The sequence below is a fragment of the Eriocheir sinensis genome, chromosome 2 (genome assembly GCF_024679095.1).
Source record: "Eriocheir sinensis breed Jianghai 21 chromosome 2, ASM2467909v1, whole genome shotgun sequence".
NCBI lineage: Eukaryota > Metazoa > Arthropoda > Malacostraca > Decapoda > Varunidae > Eriocheir > Eriocheir sinensis.
The window spans coordinates 31144100-31158876 of NC_066510.1; the positions used below are offsets into that span (position 1 = coordinate 31144100).

The 14777-nt window shown below is 43.2% G+C and overlaps 1 protein-coding gene across 3 annotated transcripts; it reads left to right on the plus strand.

Moving 5' to 3' along the window:
* The first annotated feature begins 1180 nt into the window (after positions 1-1180).
* On the plus strand, positions 1181-10985 carry LOC127002722 (uncharacterized). 3 transcript variants are annotated; one of them, XM_050868810.1, is made up of 6 exons: positions 1181-1381; positions 6289-7014; positions 7586-7821; positions 8430-8572; positions 8914-9127; positions 9873-10985. In XM_050868810.1, exons 2-6 carry the CDS (start codon positions 6538-6540, stop codon positions 10216-10218), a joined length of 1416 nt encoding a protein of 471 aa, XP_050724767.1. In that variant the 5' UTR covers positions 1181-1381; positions 6289-6537; the 3' UTR covers positions 10219-10985. The 3 variants fall into 3 exon arrangements, with proteins under 3 accessions (XP_050724767.1, XP_050724769.1, XP_050724775.1); XM_050868812.1 differs by lacking the exon at positions 1181-1381 and adding an exon at positions 1388-1920; XM_050868818.1 differs by lacking the exon at positions 1181-1381 and adding an exon at positions 5060-5173.
* Positions 10986-14777: the final 3792 nt, after the last annotated feature.

Consider the following 14777-nt stretch of genomic DNA (forward strand, 5'->3'; position numbering starts at 1 on the left):
GAGCAGTGAAAGATGAGGGACTGAACAAGTGGAAGAATGAGATGGAGAGAAAGGAAACTTGGAGAAAGAGAATCTAAAGTATGAGGAATGGTATGAGGGAAGCCTGGGAGGTGACCTTCTATTCCGGGCTAGCGCTCAGTGTTTGGATGTGAATGCAAGAAACTACAAATGGTCTGAGTCCCGTAACAAAACGTGTCAAGAGATGTGTGACAGGGGTGTGAATGAGAATGTGGAGGATGTCGTGCGAGAATGTGAGGAGCATTGCAGAGAGAAAACGAAACTGATGCAAGTGAGTCGTAAGCAAACTTGCAACGAAGCATACGATACAGTCTTTACTTCCGTCTCGATCATCATCCCAGCACCAGCATCGTTCGGTTCCTTCTCCGCCGCATATGCTCGAACATACAGGCCGTCTATCGCAGTGGTGTCAGGCCTTCGTGGTGTCATCCTTCCGAGTGCTGTTGCCGGACATTCCTCATCTGTGTGGGACTTTGATCATGCTCCACAGTGGTTTCTCTTTTTCTTCTCCTTGTTCTTTTTCTTCTTGTTCTTGTTCTTCTGCATCCTATTCTTCTTCTTCATCGTCGTCTTCTTCTGACCTCTATCGTTTTGTATCGCTTCGTAGGTCCTCCTCCTCTCGATCCTCTCCTCTGCTTATTCACACTCTTTGCTTTTCAATAACGTTACTCCACTTATCTTTTCCCTCAGCTGCCAGACTCTCACTTCTTGAACAGCGCGCTACGGAGGTCCTCGGCCCATCGTGTATAGCGCCGCTCTTCACTGACTCGCCTCCGTAACCGGCAGAACCTGTACGAGCGAGGCGAGTCGTGGCCACTATCTATAGGCCATGCAACCACACGGAAGGAAGGACCCACATCCCGCAATCTTAGTTCGGTATATTCTTGTCGCTTCCGCCTCTCACATAAACTCTCTCCAAAGGCCAAAAACAAGACCAATCGGGTTCTAATGAGTGCTTTTTAGATTCGTGGTATACAGGCGAAAGGTCAAACTGCCACCAGGGCCACTAAACTACCCCTGGAAATGCCCAAAAGTCCTACGAAACCCTTGTAAAATGTGTGTGCTTGGGTGTGTGTTTTGGGGGGGTTCATGTTACAGAAGAAGGGTCAAACTGCCACCAGGATCATTAAACTACCCATGTCAAATGTGTCTGCATGGTCGCCCAGTTAAATGTTTAAGAATATGGCCCCTATTTCCAACGGCCCACATCCCTAGAGTCGTCAGTCCGGAGGTAGTAGCGGGCAGGTGAGGATCGAGCGGCGTGGAGGGCCCGAGGAGCCGCTCTCACCAGGCGACGGTCGTGGTGAAAGCGGTGATGGCGGAGCCGCGGCCACCTACTAATCCAGCCCAGCACAACACACAGGTGAATAGCAGCGTCCAGGTGGTTGTGGTCCACTCCGAAGCTCGTATTCCTAAATGTATCGGCGCCTCAATTCGCCTGTCTGAAAAGCATCTCGAACAAGCTGCAGATTTTTTCATGGGCTGTCTTGTGATGCTAGTGATTGTTGTACCCGACTTCTGCACCTTGAACGGGAAAAGCACCAGTTAATCTTATCTGCGGCAATGGAAACTAGTCGAAATGGGAGTCCGATACGTTTAAAAATATGGACCCTTAACATTCATTCCCTAACACGCCGGTAAAACTGTGCACAGCTTCCTCGTGTTCATCTTCTTAGTGCCATCCTCATGTAGAGACTGACGTGTGTTGTGCTTTACGATGCAAGTGAATGTTATAAAGCGGTGATTGCGATATTCCCAAACAAGCCTGTAACACTGTGTACAACTTCCCCGTGATCATCTCAGTGTAAAGGCTCACGTGTGTTGTGCTTTACGATGCAAATGATTGTTACCCACCGGTGATTTCGATGCTACTGGACGACAGAATGACAGCCATATAGCGAGGTGAGTAGACAGATGACATGACGCACCTGTCGCACCTCACCCTCTCCCTCCCCTTGCCCCGCTCCCAAACAAAAGATAAGTGGCAGCTGAACCGTTTTGAACTAGTGAATCCTGTGTCAGTAACTCTACAAGCATATGGAGTTTATTTGAGAGACCTTGTTGGAAAAAAAATACAAACAAATGCTACGGTGCTCAGCCAGAGAATAAGTTAAACTAAATAACCACAATAGAAGTGTAACCCTCCCCCCCTCCCCCCCCCAAAAAAAAGTGAAGAGGGTGAAATGAAAGAAACTCAGCCATTGGAAAAGTTAGCCCGTGCGAAATACTAAACTTAACCCGACGGGGAACTTCAGATTTGAGATTCACTTATCAGAAGAGAAAGGAAGGGGAAGTTTGACCATCGTAGAGATCTGGCAAAGACACGGCAGGTACTGGGTGTGCCGAGCGTATGCAGAAGGGAAGGGACACGGAGGGAAGGGAAGGGAAGTGAACGGAAAGAAAGAGAAGGGATGGGAAAGGGGAGAGAAGGGATGGGAAAGGGAAAGGAAGGGATGGGAAAGGGAGAGAAGGGAAAGGAAGGGATGGGAGGGGAAGGGAAGTGAACGGAAAGGAAGAGAAGGGATGGGAAAGGGAAGGGAAGGGAAGAGAAAGAAAGAGAAAGGGAGAGAAGGGAAAGGAAAGGAAGGGATGGGAAGGGAAGGGAGGGGAACATAAGGACATAGGGAGACTGCAAGAGGCCGAATGTAACTATCAAGTATATTCTTAAAACAAGCTATCGTCCCTGCACTCACCATGTGATCGCTGAGTCTTTTCCATTCCCCCACCACCCTATTACTAAACCAATGCATGCCTATTTCCCTCCTAAATCTATACTTTTCTAATTTAAAGCCATTACTGTGTGTGGGAAGGGGAGAGAAGGGAAATGAAAGGAAGAGAAGGGAAGGGAAAGGGAGAGATGGGAAAGGGAGGGAAGGGAAGGGAAGGGAAGAGAAGGGATGGAAAGGGAGAGAAGGAAAGGGAAGTGAACGGAAAGAAAGAGAAGGGATGGGAAAGGGGAGAAGGGAAATGACGGGAAGGGAAGGGAAAGGAAGAGCAGGAAAAGGGAGGGAAGGGAAAGGAAGAGCAGGAAAAGGGAGGGAAGAGAAAGGTGTGCAGGAGAGAAGGGGAGGGAGAGGAAGGAGAGAGGAGTGGACTCAGGGGAGAGAAGGGAAAGTTGTGGTGGTGGTGGTGGATAAGCGGACGGATTCCCCGACTGAATGATGGATGAGGTATTGCCAAAGACTTGTTAAAACCGGAGGAAAGGCGTCGGCGAAAGTAGAGAGAGGGAGGGAGATGAGGGATGATTCATGGAGGAAGGAAGAGGGGAAGAGAGGGGGTGGCCAATCCTTAAGTATGGCAAGGGAAGGGAAGGGAGGGAAGGGTGAAGAAAGGTTGTGTGTGTGTGTGTGTGTGTGTGTGTGTGTGTGTGTGAAAGGGGTGGGAAGTGAGCTTGGAGCGGGGTGGTGGGGGGTGGGGGAGAAATTTGAAAGTGAAGTTGGGGCGTTGCTGTTGTTGTTTCTGCTGTTGGTATTATTTCTCTCCACTTTTCTTGACAACAATCCCAACTTCTCTCTCTCCCAACCACCTATATGTTCCTCTACCTATATATCTGTCTATCTACCTATGTCTATGTTGCTCCTCAGCCTCTTACTATCTTTCATCTTTCCTACTGCTCCTTCCCCTCCCCACCCACCACCTCCCTTCCTTCACCCTCCTAGCTCCTTCTCCCTCTCTCACAGGCAAGGGTTAATCATGTACCCAGGTGGCCTTGATAACCTGTCCTCAACATTTTCGAAGAGGTGGAGAGAGAGAGAGAGAGAGAGAGAGAGAGAGAGAGAGAGAGAGAGAGAGAGAGAGAGAGAGAGAGAGAGAGAGAGAGAGAGAGAGAGAGAGAGAGAGAGAGAGAGAGAGAGAGAGAGAGAGAGAGAGAGAGAGAGAGAGAGAGAGAGAGAGAGAGAGAGAGAATTGAAGAGGGGGAGCTCGTGATATTTGCAACTCTTAAGAATTACAGCTATTTATGACGTTTTTATTGTCATTATCATTACTATTATTATTGTTATTATTTCTATTAGTACTTTCACCTCCCACCTACTGACCTTTATATTAAGTCAAGCGCCTTTCTCCTTCCCCTCTCCTTTCCACTGACTGACTGACTGACTGGTGAGGTAAGGCACGTGTGTGTGTGTGTGTGTGTGTGTGTGTGTGTGTGTGTGTGTGTGTGTGTGTGTGTGTGTGTGTGTGTGTGTGTGTGTGTGTCCTGCCCTGTCAGCGAAAGTGGAGTTACACAAGAAGGACAAAGAAAGAGCCCGAACTATAGAAGAAAAACTAAATATGTATATAAAAAAGGATGAACAAACATATATGCATCTCATTCACCGGTGCACGATTGTCAAGTTATTCTTATAAACACACTTGCCGGCAAAAAAAAAAAAAAAAAAAAAAAAATCACCGCTCACATTGAAGTATTTACGGAACAGGAAAAAAAAATTAACCTTCTTCCCAGGTGGGCTCAGGCTTTGCAGCTGCTTGGGTGTGTCTGTCCTACCAGGGGATTAGCCTTTAATTGACACGCCCTTCTGTATATCCCTCTTCCAACGACTTAAGAACCTCAAGGGGGGATTATCGAGACATCTCTGGGCCTATATATTTTCTTTTATCTTCGTTTGGAATACATTGTTTTCGAGTTTTCTTGGTCTATGGTCGGTATCGTCAGACGCTTCCATCCCTCATATCAACTCTTTCCAAAGGCCAAAAAGGAGATCAGTCTGGTTCTAATGAGTGTTTTGTTTTAGGTTCATGGTATGCAGAAGGGTCAAATTATACAGAAGGGCCGCAAAGCTACCCCTGGAAATACCTAAAACTGCTGTGAAAATATGGTCAAAAATGTGTGCTTGGTCGCCGGAAAATGACCCTATCTCCCTTCCCGTAAGAGAGAAAAAAACAGGCAAACACTGACAGGCCTTTTATGCTGCTTGGATTAGGCGGCGAGCCAAACCTTCAGAGAGGACCTTGGGTGAGCTCACAGGCAAGGGGTTGAGGTCAGGTCACGGGTTCTCTGGGTGTGGTTTGAGCCGGCTTAACCTTAACAGCACCTTGATCTTGACCAGTCCATTCCAAGCCTCTGTAGGGAAAGGTCGATCGTGTGTGCGGTGGTGTGTTTTGTCTTCCCGGCATCCTGACCCTCCATCACCCCGTCCCGTCTTTGTGTTTTGAGGTAGGCCATAAGTGTGTGGGTGTGTGTGTGTGCGTGTGTGAAAGCATTCTTGGTCGGAAGCTGCATGGAAACGGAGAGAATAATAATGAAATGATACAAAGGAAGGAAGATCAAGATGTCAAGAAGTGATACAGAAAGCGTCAGAGGTATAGAAAATATGTCTAATTCACCACGGCCTGATCACGTGTTGGACTCGTCAGCGCCAACAGGTACCCTCCCGACATGAGCAAGTGGTGTGGGTACTGTGTGTGTGTGTGCGTGTGTGTGTGTGTGTGTGTGTGTGTGTGTGTGTGTGTGTGTGTGTGTGTGTGTGTGTTAGCCCTTACATGTCTGGGATTATTATTACTCGGGACGGACAGGCAAACTATAAACGTATAAATCCAGCCCGTGAGTTTAAGTGACGGTATCCTTGTATATATCAGGTCAGTCCCTCACAACCACGTGCCTGTTCATACTATAAGGTCGTGTGTGTGTGTGTGTCAGTAAGCATTTGTTTTAGGTTTACTTCTTAAGATTTTCATGCGGCTTCTTTTTCCCTGCATTTTGTTCCTTTATTTACATTTTTTTTGTTTCCATGTATCTGATTTCACTATAATCGTTCATTTCCACTAGTTTATCTTTTTCGTTCTTTAGGGCGGTGTTACAAGACACTCGCTTCGCACATCAGTATTCCTCAAGGTCGAAGAGGGGATCAACTGGGTTCTAATGAGTGTTTCTTTAGGTTCACGGTACAGAAAAAGGGTCAAACTACCACCAGGGTCATAAAACTACTCCCGGAAATGCCCAAAACTCATACGAAAGTCTTGTCGAATATGTTTACTTGCCTTTCTTTTTCTCTGCATTTTCTATCTTTATTTTCGTCTTTTAATTCTTTCTATTTGTGAGTATGCATGCAGCCATCTTTTTATTCCTCTCTAGAATTACCTGCATATGCTTTAAATTCATTCTTCTTTTGGGTTACCGCTTCCTTCTTTCTCTTTTCCGGTTTTTTTTTTTGAGTTTATATCTTTCTAAGTTACATTTATTTAGGTGTTGCTCTGCTTACTCATTCTGTACGCTTATAGTTATTCATTCACCGACTCACGTGTTTATTTATTATTATTTTTCTTTTCCAGGAGGAAATTAATGTCAAGATGAAGCAACCTATAATTCCTCTGAGCCATTCCTAGACGAGCGATTCTGAGCCAAGCGAAGAGGACTGACGAGGGAAATTACTACTACTACTACCTCTCCACATAAAAAAACGTGACATCAACAGACGCAGCTCATAAGACACACGCAGTCTCTATCCATTCAAGAATATCAACAATAAACACGGAAATAAGCAGACGAGTATTATCAAGCAAGAAACACGTATTGCAGAGATGCGGAGACCGTCCACGCAAGCGGCTTTGTTGATGTCCATTCTCATTACGTTCGTCCTGCTAGTGTGGACACCCTTTGTTAAGCCCGTCAACATCGACCCCGAGAGTGTCCCAGTGAGACTATCATTGCCCATCCCTTCATACCGGGCCCACAGACGAGAGGGAGTGAATGAGGAAAGTGTCTTAGAAATAGTACCTAAGGATGCTCAGGAGGACCCGTATGCTGGCCACCACTACGAGGCAAGCCATGAGGGAGATGGACTTATGGGACACACGCACGCCTCCGTCCAGCCTGCTCCCAACGAAGAAGAATCTCACGCTGCACGCGATGAAGTCATAGATGAGGGAGATAGACACACGCACGGGCCCAGCCAAGATGAACCTCCTGTGGGCGTCGTCGCCAGTCAACCAGTCCAGTCAGCTCACACAAGTCAAGGAATGTATACTCTTTATAGCCTTGACACAAGTAGCGAACAGGTGAGTGTATTACGTGTGGTTGTTACTTGAATTGTTACTCATTGATGTTTGTTTTTTTCAACAAGGGAGGCAGGTCAAGGCCAAAAACAAAAGCAACAAAAATAAGTCCGCTAGACGCTTTTATCATAATTATAAGCATCTTTAAAACTCGAATGCAACTTCACAATGTTTTGAAATATATGTAATGATTAATTAGTGTACATCAAAATACCTGAGCAGAAAGAAGGCAATGTTCCAAAGCACGTACATAACTTGTTGATGAATGTAAAGAGTAACACGCTAAAAGGGTGATCACGTCCTCCCTGTCAATCCGATCCCAACATCTTCCTCCCCCCTCTCGTAACCAGACAGTTTATCAGATAATCCTAAAAGAGGGCAATTATGTTATTTCCCAAGCATACCCTCACTTGCCTCTTCTCCTTCTCCATAACCACCCCCACCACCACCACTACTACTACTACTATTACGACTGCAACTTATTGAGATAGAAAGAACCATCCAACCTCACCACTCATACTAACTGAACAACAGACACGGTAATCAACCTTAAGCCATTACGTGTATTTTCCAGCCCAAATCGACAACGCCGTTCCTCTTTGACCCTGAGAGCCGCTGGGCTAAAGTACGCAAAGCCATAACGCTGTGGAACAGGAACTTTACTTGGGGCAGCCACCCTCTCCCCGGCGCCTCGGAGTTCAAGGCTGCGCCGGGGTCACGCTGGGTCACGTTCTTCCATGATCAAGCGGTGGTGCCGATGCTGCTCACGGACAACTCAACGATACTAGGCTGTGTGGTGCAGGAGGTCATGTAAGTATGTGGTGTTGAGGTTGTGGGAGCGAAGTAGTTCATCTATTAACCTTCTTTTGACCTGTATCGCTTCGTAGGTCCTCCTCCTCCTCTTGATCCTCTCTTCTGCCGTTCACACACTGCTTTTTAATGGCGTTACCCTGTTGTTTGTTTCTTAATGAGTAATCGGCAATGCTTTTTATTATAATCCTACTTTGACTCCCCAACTTCCCCTCTCCCCCCCTTAGGCCTTGCGCCCCCTTCCCTCTCTGGAAATTAGTAACGCCCCACAGTTTAACCCCTTGACTGCGAATTTCCTACCAGAAGACATCACCATGCTACAGGAATGGAACAAAAAGTGGCTGCTACAACTTAATGAAGAAAAATGTAATGTCATGTACCTTGGGAGGGGAAATCCAGCACACCAATACCACATGGGAAACACTCCACTATCCACCACCGAGGCAGAGAAAGACCTGGGAGTGTATGTTACCAGGCTACCAGTGAAAGCCGAATCCGTGTCAATCGCAGCGAACGGGTTAAGAACCACCGCTCTCAACACTTGACAACTGCTGACGGCGAAACCAAAGAAATGGGTGAACGTTACGGTGCCTTCTTGTGACTTTCAGAGAGGAGTGGGAGCAGGACAAGGCGCACGAGTACCTTGGGAGCATCATGCCTCTGCAGCCCGTGGACCTGCCCCTCATGGTCCACCTGATCTCCATGTGTGGCATAATGCACACCCCACCGCCCGCCGCACCGCAGTCCCTTGGTGTGTGTGTGTGTGTGTGTGTGTGTTATTTACCCATCTATCTTCTACCAATAATAACAATAAGAATACTACTAATATACAAACCTATTCTCTACTACCGCTATTTCTTCTACTTTTCCCTCTCAAAGCCTATCAACGTGTGGGCTGTCTCCCTAGCTATCAATGTATCTTCTACTACTACTACTACTACTACTACTACTACTAATAATAATAATAATAATAATAATAATAATAATAATAATGAGAACAAGTCTAATTACCTATCTTTATCTTCTACAACTAAGAAGGGGCAACACTACAAATATAACTAAACTACGACTTCCTCCACGTTTCTCCCTCAGAGCCTACCAACGTGTGGACCGATGGGCTGTCGATGCTGCAGGGGATCCTTCCTGGGACGCTGTGGTGCGGCAGGAGCGACAAGGCCAAGGTGTTCGGCCAGCTGGGGCCACGAGCGGCTCTTGATGCCTGCTGCCGCACCCACGATCACTGCCCCGCCAAACTGCTGCCCATGGACACCCGCTACGGCGTCACCAACCTCAGCCTCAAGACCATGTGAGTGGCCGAGGGTCTGCGTCTATCTGGCTTTCAGGGAGTTTGGTCCATATTCTAGCTTAAACCTATCGGACTCCCATTACGACTGTTTTCCAAGACCTCACAGAAGCTTAACCGGGTTTTCTAGGGTGTTTTTCCCCGTTCATGATGCAGAAGTCAGGGTAAAACGATCACCAGCATCACAATGGTCCATGAAAATCCCAGAATCTCCTACCAGAGACTTTTCAAACAGGCGGACTGAGGTGCCGATACGTTAAGAATACGGGCTTTAGGCTTGCTCTGTGTAGGTCAACTAGCTTCAACTTATTATGGTTATTACATCTATTCGGTGACCATTGGTCGTGGTACAGGGAGCTTCGGCTGGAGTGGAGTTTGAAGTTATCTGGACTCAAGTATGAGAAGAGGAAGACCTTCAAGATACAGACCCATCGTGGCAGTTTTAATTTGGTTGTTGATGTGTTGTTCAAATTTCAAGAGTCAAGTCAACTAGTTTAGGAGTCTTCTTTCTTCTCATCAATGTGTTCAAGTACTCCTCCATATATTTGGTTGCTGATGTGTATATATACAATATTCTCAAGGCTCCCACAGACATTTTGCACTTGATGGGATGAAAACACAGTAGCAGTCAGTCAGAGCCAGCTCTCATCATGTCTAGGTCACGCTGAAGCTCATATGCATCCTCAGAGGCGGTACTCAACAGGGATTTCATTATGTATGTAACTAACCCTGCTAACTTCACCCACAGGTCTCATTGTTCGTGCGAGCTTGAGTTCTACAGATGTTTGAAGGCCGTGCCCTCAGACCCTCTCGCCATCACGGTCGGGCAAGTGTATTTCAACTTCCTCAGGCTGGACTGCCTCACACCGGCTCCCACGTCAGCCCCCTCTAGCCGAAACAACAACCTGCCGGGGGGGGCCTACAGTGCTCCCCTGGAACACACTAGCATCCCCCCCTCGAAACCAGCCACTCGCACTGTCCCAAAATTCGTGTGCTACCGCCCGGATTCGAATAGGGGGTGTCGGAAGTGGGTACCTAATCCGCAAGCCGGCCCCACCCTGTACCAGTTCACGCCCTCCAAACTGAATTTTTGATGCCCCCTGGTCAACGCGGTGAAAACGGACTTTTATCGGAGCCGAACTGACGAACTGTTTGGTATCCTTGTGTATGGAGGCATCAGAAGATCTCTACCGTAAAACGAGGTAATTTGGGACGATTGAATTCATTATGTAAGTGATTAATTAGAGGATTCCAAATAATTAAAACTTTACTTTAGGACCTGTATAGGGTAGAGTTAAAAATTCCCTAAAATTTTATAAAAAGTAAAACTTAAATATTTAAATGTCCTTCCACATTCTGCCCTTTAAATGTGGACCTTTAAACCCACCCTCTGCACGAAGGAAACACTAGTTCTTCTACACGATTATTCCTTTTATTTTGAAAAGATTTGGCAGCTTAGCTAGCCCTATATTCTGCAACCCAAACCAATTAAATGTTTATTTTCACATAATTTGTTCGTTCATTATCACAAAATTACCAAAAAATTGTCCCAAATTTCCCCGTTTTACGGTACTCACAGTAACTCCCACAGGATCATATGCCTATAGTTGAACTCTCTCTCTCTCTCTCTCTCTCTCTCTCTCTCTCTCTCTCTCTCTCTCCACCAGACTAATATATGGTCAGATGTGATACTTATTTTCATTGTGTTTTGCAAGCGATACATGTTTTAACCTATGTATATTACGTATGTGTTATATTCTATTTTTATATCTGATTTATGCTGCCTGTGTGTGAAACGTAAATCACACGCACACACACACACACACACACACGCAACAAAAACAATAAAGATAAGAGATAAGCGAAGCCTCTATTATTACACAACCCTGTAAGTCTCTGTATAATGTTCACAATCCTTTACTAATTTAATCTCCTTAAGCCGTTACTCAACACAACACCCTTAAATCCTAACATCGTAAAAGCAGAGAAGCTACATATATATTTTTTCTTTAAGTGAGTGGTCGTTACACAATGGTCCGGCAATCCCCGCACGACAACAGCGATAACTATCCTTCTTTTATCTGCGGTTTTACTTATCGAATCCCACGCGAACAAACATTACGGGCTGGCTTGGTTAGTTGAACATTTTGATGAGTTCTTGTATGTGTACGAGGGGGTAAGAGAAACAAAAGGTATATATATATATATATATATATATATATATATATATATATATATATATATATATATATATATATATATATATATGTTTTTTTTACGGCAAAGGAAGCTGCTCAAGGTCAAAAAATAAATAAATAAATAAATAAATAACCCGCTATCCGCTGCTCACACAAAAAGCGCTCAGAGGAGTGGCCAAGAGAGAGGTCAACTTCGGAAGGAGAGGTATCCTGATACCCTAATAGTGATTTGCTTAGAGAAACTGTTACCAGCTAGCTAGGTCACTTCAACAGACACTGGAAATCTGCTTAGTGATATGAATATTGTAACGTTTCTTTTATTACTGCAACTCACACTATGCATTGCCTGGGGGGTCAGGATGGCATGTTCCTCCCTGCTTTGATGCGATTAGAGAAACTGTCAACAAGTCACTTCAACAGACTGGAAATCTGCTTAGTGATATGAATATTGTACACGTTTCTTGTATTGCTGCAAATCACACTATGTATTGCCTAGGGGAGTCAGGATGGCATGTTCCTCCCTTCTTTGATTCGGTTAGAGAATCAGTTAACAGGTCACTTCAACAGACACTGGAAATCTGCTTAAAGTGATATGAATATTGTACACATGTTTCTTGTATTGCTGCAAATCACACTATGTATTGCCTAGGGGAGTCGGGATGGCATGTTCTTTGATTCGATTAGAGAATCAGTTAACAGGTCACTTCAACAGGCACTGGAAATCTGCTTGAAGTGATATGAATATTGTACACATGTTTCTTTCGATACAATAAACCATCAGTCAATCAATCTATCACAAACAATTAAATTCGTCAGTAAGATTCGTAAATGATCACTATTTAAGTCAACCCAGGATCTTGAGTTAAAAAATCCTGCCTGATGAAATAAATAGCGGTAACCTAAATAGCTACCTTGAATGTGTGGAGTCATTGCTTGAGACACTCACTCGCCTTATTAGTGCGTTGCTCCTGGCAGGCTACACGTATCACCTCAACTCCAGATAAACACTAAATATAAAGTACTTAACTCGTCTTGTTCTTCTTTTTCAGTCTTTTAGGGCACTGGATAGACAGGCCATGGAACCTCGTCCTTCGAAATCCCGAGTGTCTGTTTTGGCTTCTTGACAGTTCTCTTAACGATGATGATGTTCAGCCTTTGAAACGGCCCCATAACCATTACTTCGGTTTTCCATATTCCGGTTCCTGTCAAATCACCCATAACTTTTAAAGCATTACACCTATTAACAAGAATCAAGTTCCGTCTATTGAACAGAGTGGAGGCAGACTTGAAGTGACTTGAAAGCAAAACAGCCTGCCAATAATAACTATGATGGTGACTTTGTTTAATATTATGTTTATTTCTTTGTTCACTACTCTCAGCCAGTAATATATAAGTGGTTTAGGGCAACTCAAAAGCTTATGGTTGTTTCCTTGGATTTATACTTTAATATGACAGAGAATACAAGTCATATCAACTCTCTATTTGTGCTTTGAACTATTTCCTAAAAATAACTTCGATTTAATCAATACTGTTGAAAGGTGTAAAGCATTTCTTACATAACAAAGTGGCTCCATCAACTCTAAGAATGAGTTATTCTGCAAGCCTTACATACATTTGAGACAGGTTTCTTAATGTTCTTTCTCACTGATGCCTATGCAGATGTGAAAACTGTTCCATAAAACAATGTAAGAACTTTAGATTCAGTGCATACTAATATATTTACTCTCAGCTGATATATAAAGCTTCATCTCCTTCAGTCTTGTAGACAAAAAAACAAAAAAAATACAGGTACTTGCTACCCACACCAATCTCCAGTGGGAAGAGGAGAAAAATCCCCGAGCTAGGTACCTAAAACTATATACATAGCTCTGCTGGGGTTACAAGAGACTGCACCCTCACTCTAACCAAAAATCCACAATGAGCTGAGATTGAACTCACTACCTCATGGTCATGAGTCAAGCAACATACCCAATGAGCCATCCCGTAAGGAGTTGGAAAAGAGGAGCAGGTTATCCATCCAAGTTAAGCACATGCTTCTGAAGAGGGTACTGGGTACATGGAGAAACTCACTTGTGCACACTTCTCAATTAGATGTAACTCTGAAAAGATGGCCAAGTTTGATTTACCAGATGCATGTATTCCATTATCAAGCAAACTTCAACACTATTAAACGCCCTGACTAAAAATATGGCCACACTTGTTTCAGCTTTTTACTAAGTGGAGAAAATAACATGGACCACCACAGTTTCAGTATGAATTTCTTAATACATATTATGATGGTGCTTTATCATCAGCACCTGTAGGCTACTCTGAATTTTATGCCACTGTACATACTGTATAGCATTGTGTATTTCAGGCTTTAAAGTACGCATCATCTTCAACATACTTATCACACAAGCAAATAAAATAAAAGATAACAGAAAGGTACATCAAGATATCAATAATTATATTACTCTGACATAAATATGAAACTGCTTATTGTTATACATAGTCTGTAATCAGTTCCACAGGAATTATTTAGTATAATATATATTTTTGTACTTTTTAGGCTGAGACTAGCCTGTAACTGCCAAACAGAATATATTCCCTTATTCATAAGATATCTAATGTTCTAACCTAATATGTTAGTCCTTGAAAACTAGAAAAATATTCATTTCATTGCAAAATGTGAGTACATAGAGAAGTGTTACAATACAATGAAGAATACTAGAAATAATAATTGCAAATCATTTCCTTATTTTAATGAAGTATATATATATATATATATATATATATATATATATATATATATATATATATATATATATATATATATATATATATATATATATATATATATATATATATATATATATATATATATATATATATATATATATATATATATATATATATATATATATATATATATATATATATATATATATATATATATATATATATATATATATATATATATATATATATATATATATATATATATATATATATACCAGACCTTCAAACTTTTCAGTACCATCTCTAAGTCAACCATTGGGATTACTTAAAATTCAACCGGAAGTGATCCAGCAGAAATGAAGAAATATAAAATCATATTGTATACAAAGGTAAAATTAGGGCAGAACATGTGGTTCAATAAGCTGTAGAGAGAGTGATGGAGTGTGTGGAAAGTGGAGGCAAGAATGGAATGCTGGGATTGTGTAAGACGAGAGAAATGTGCTCAAAAAAGCTTAGATGCAGACTTCTTGTGGTCATCATCTTTTAGCAAGTGGTTGAAGGAATACATAATCAGAAATATCAATAGTACAACTGCAATCTTCTGTTATACTAAACACACAGACACGAAGATGAAGACAAAACTAACCTATTCAATTAATGGCAACAGCATGTAAAGTTTCGATCACATGACCAGTTTCTGCACAGGAAAGAGTTGCCCCTTATTGTCCAAGCTTAAC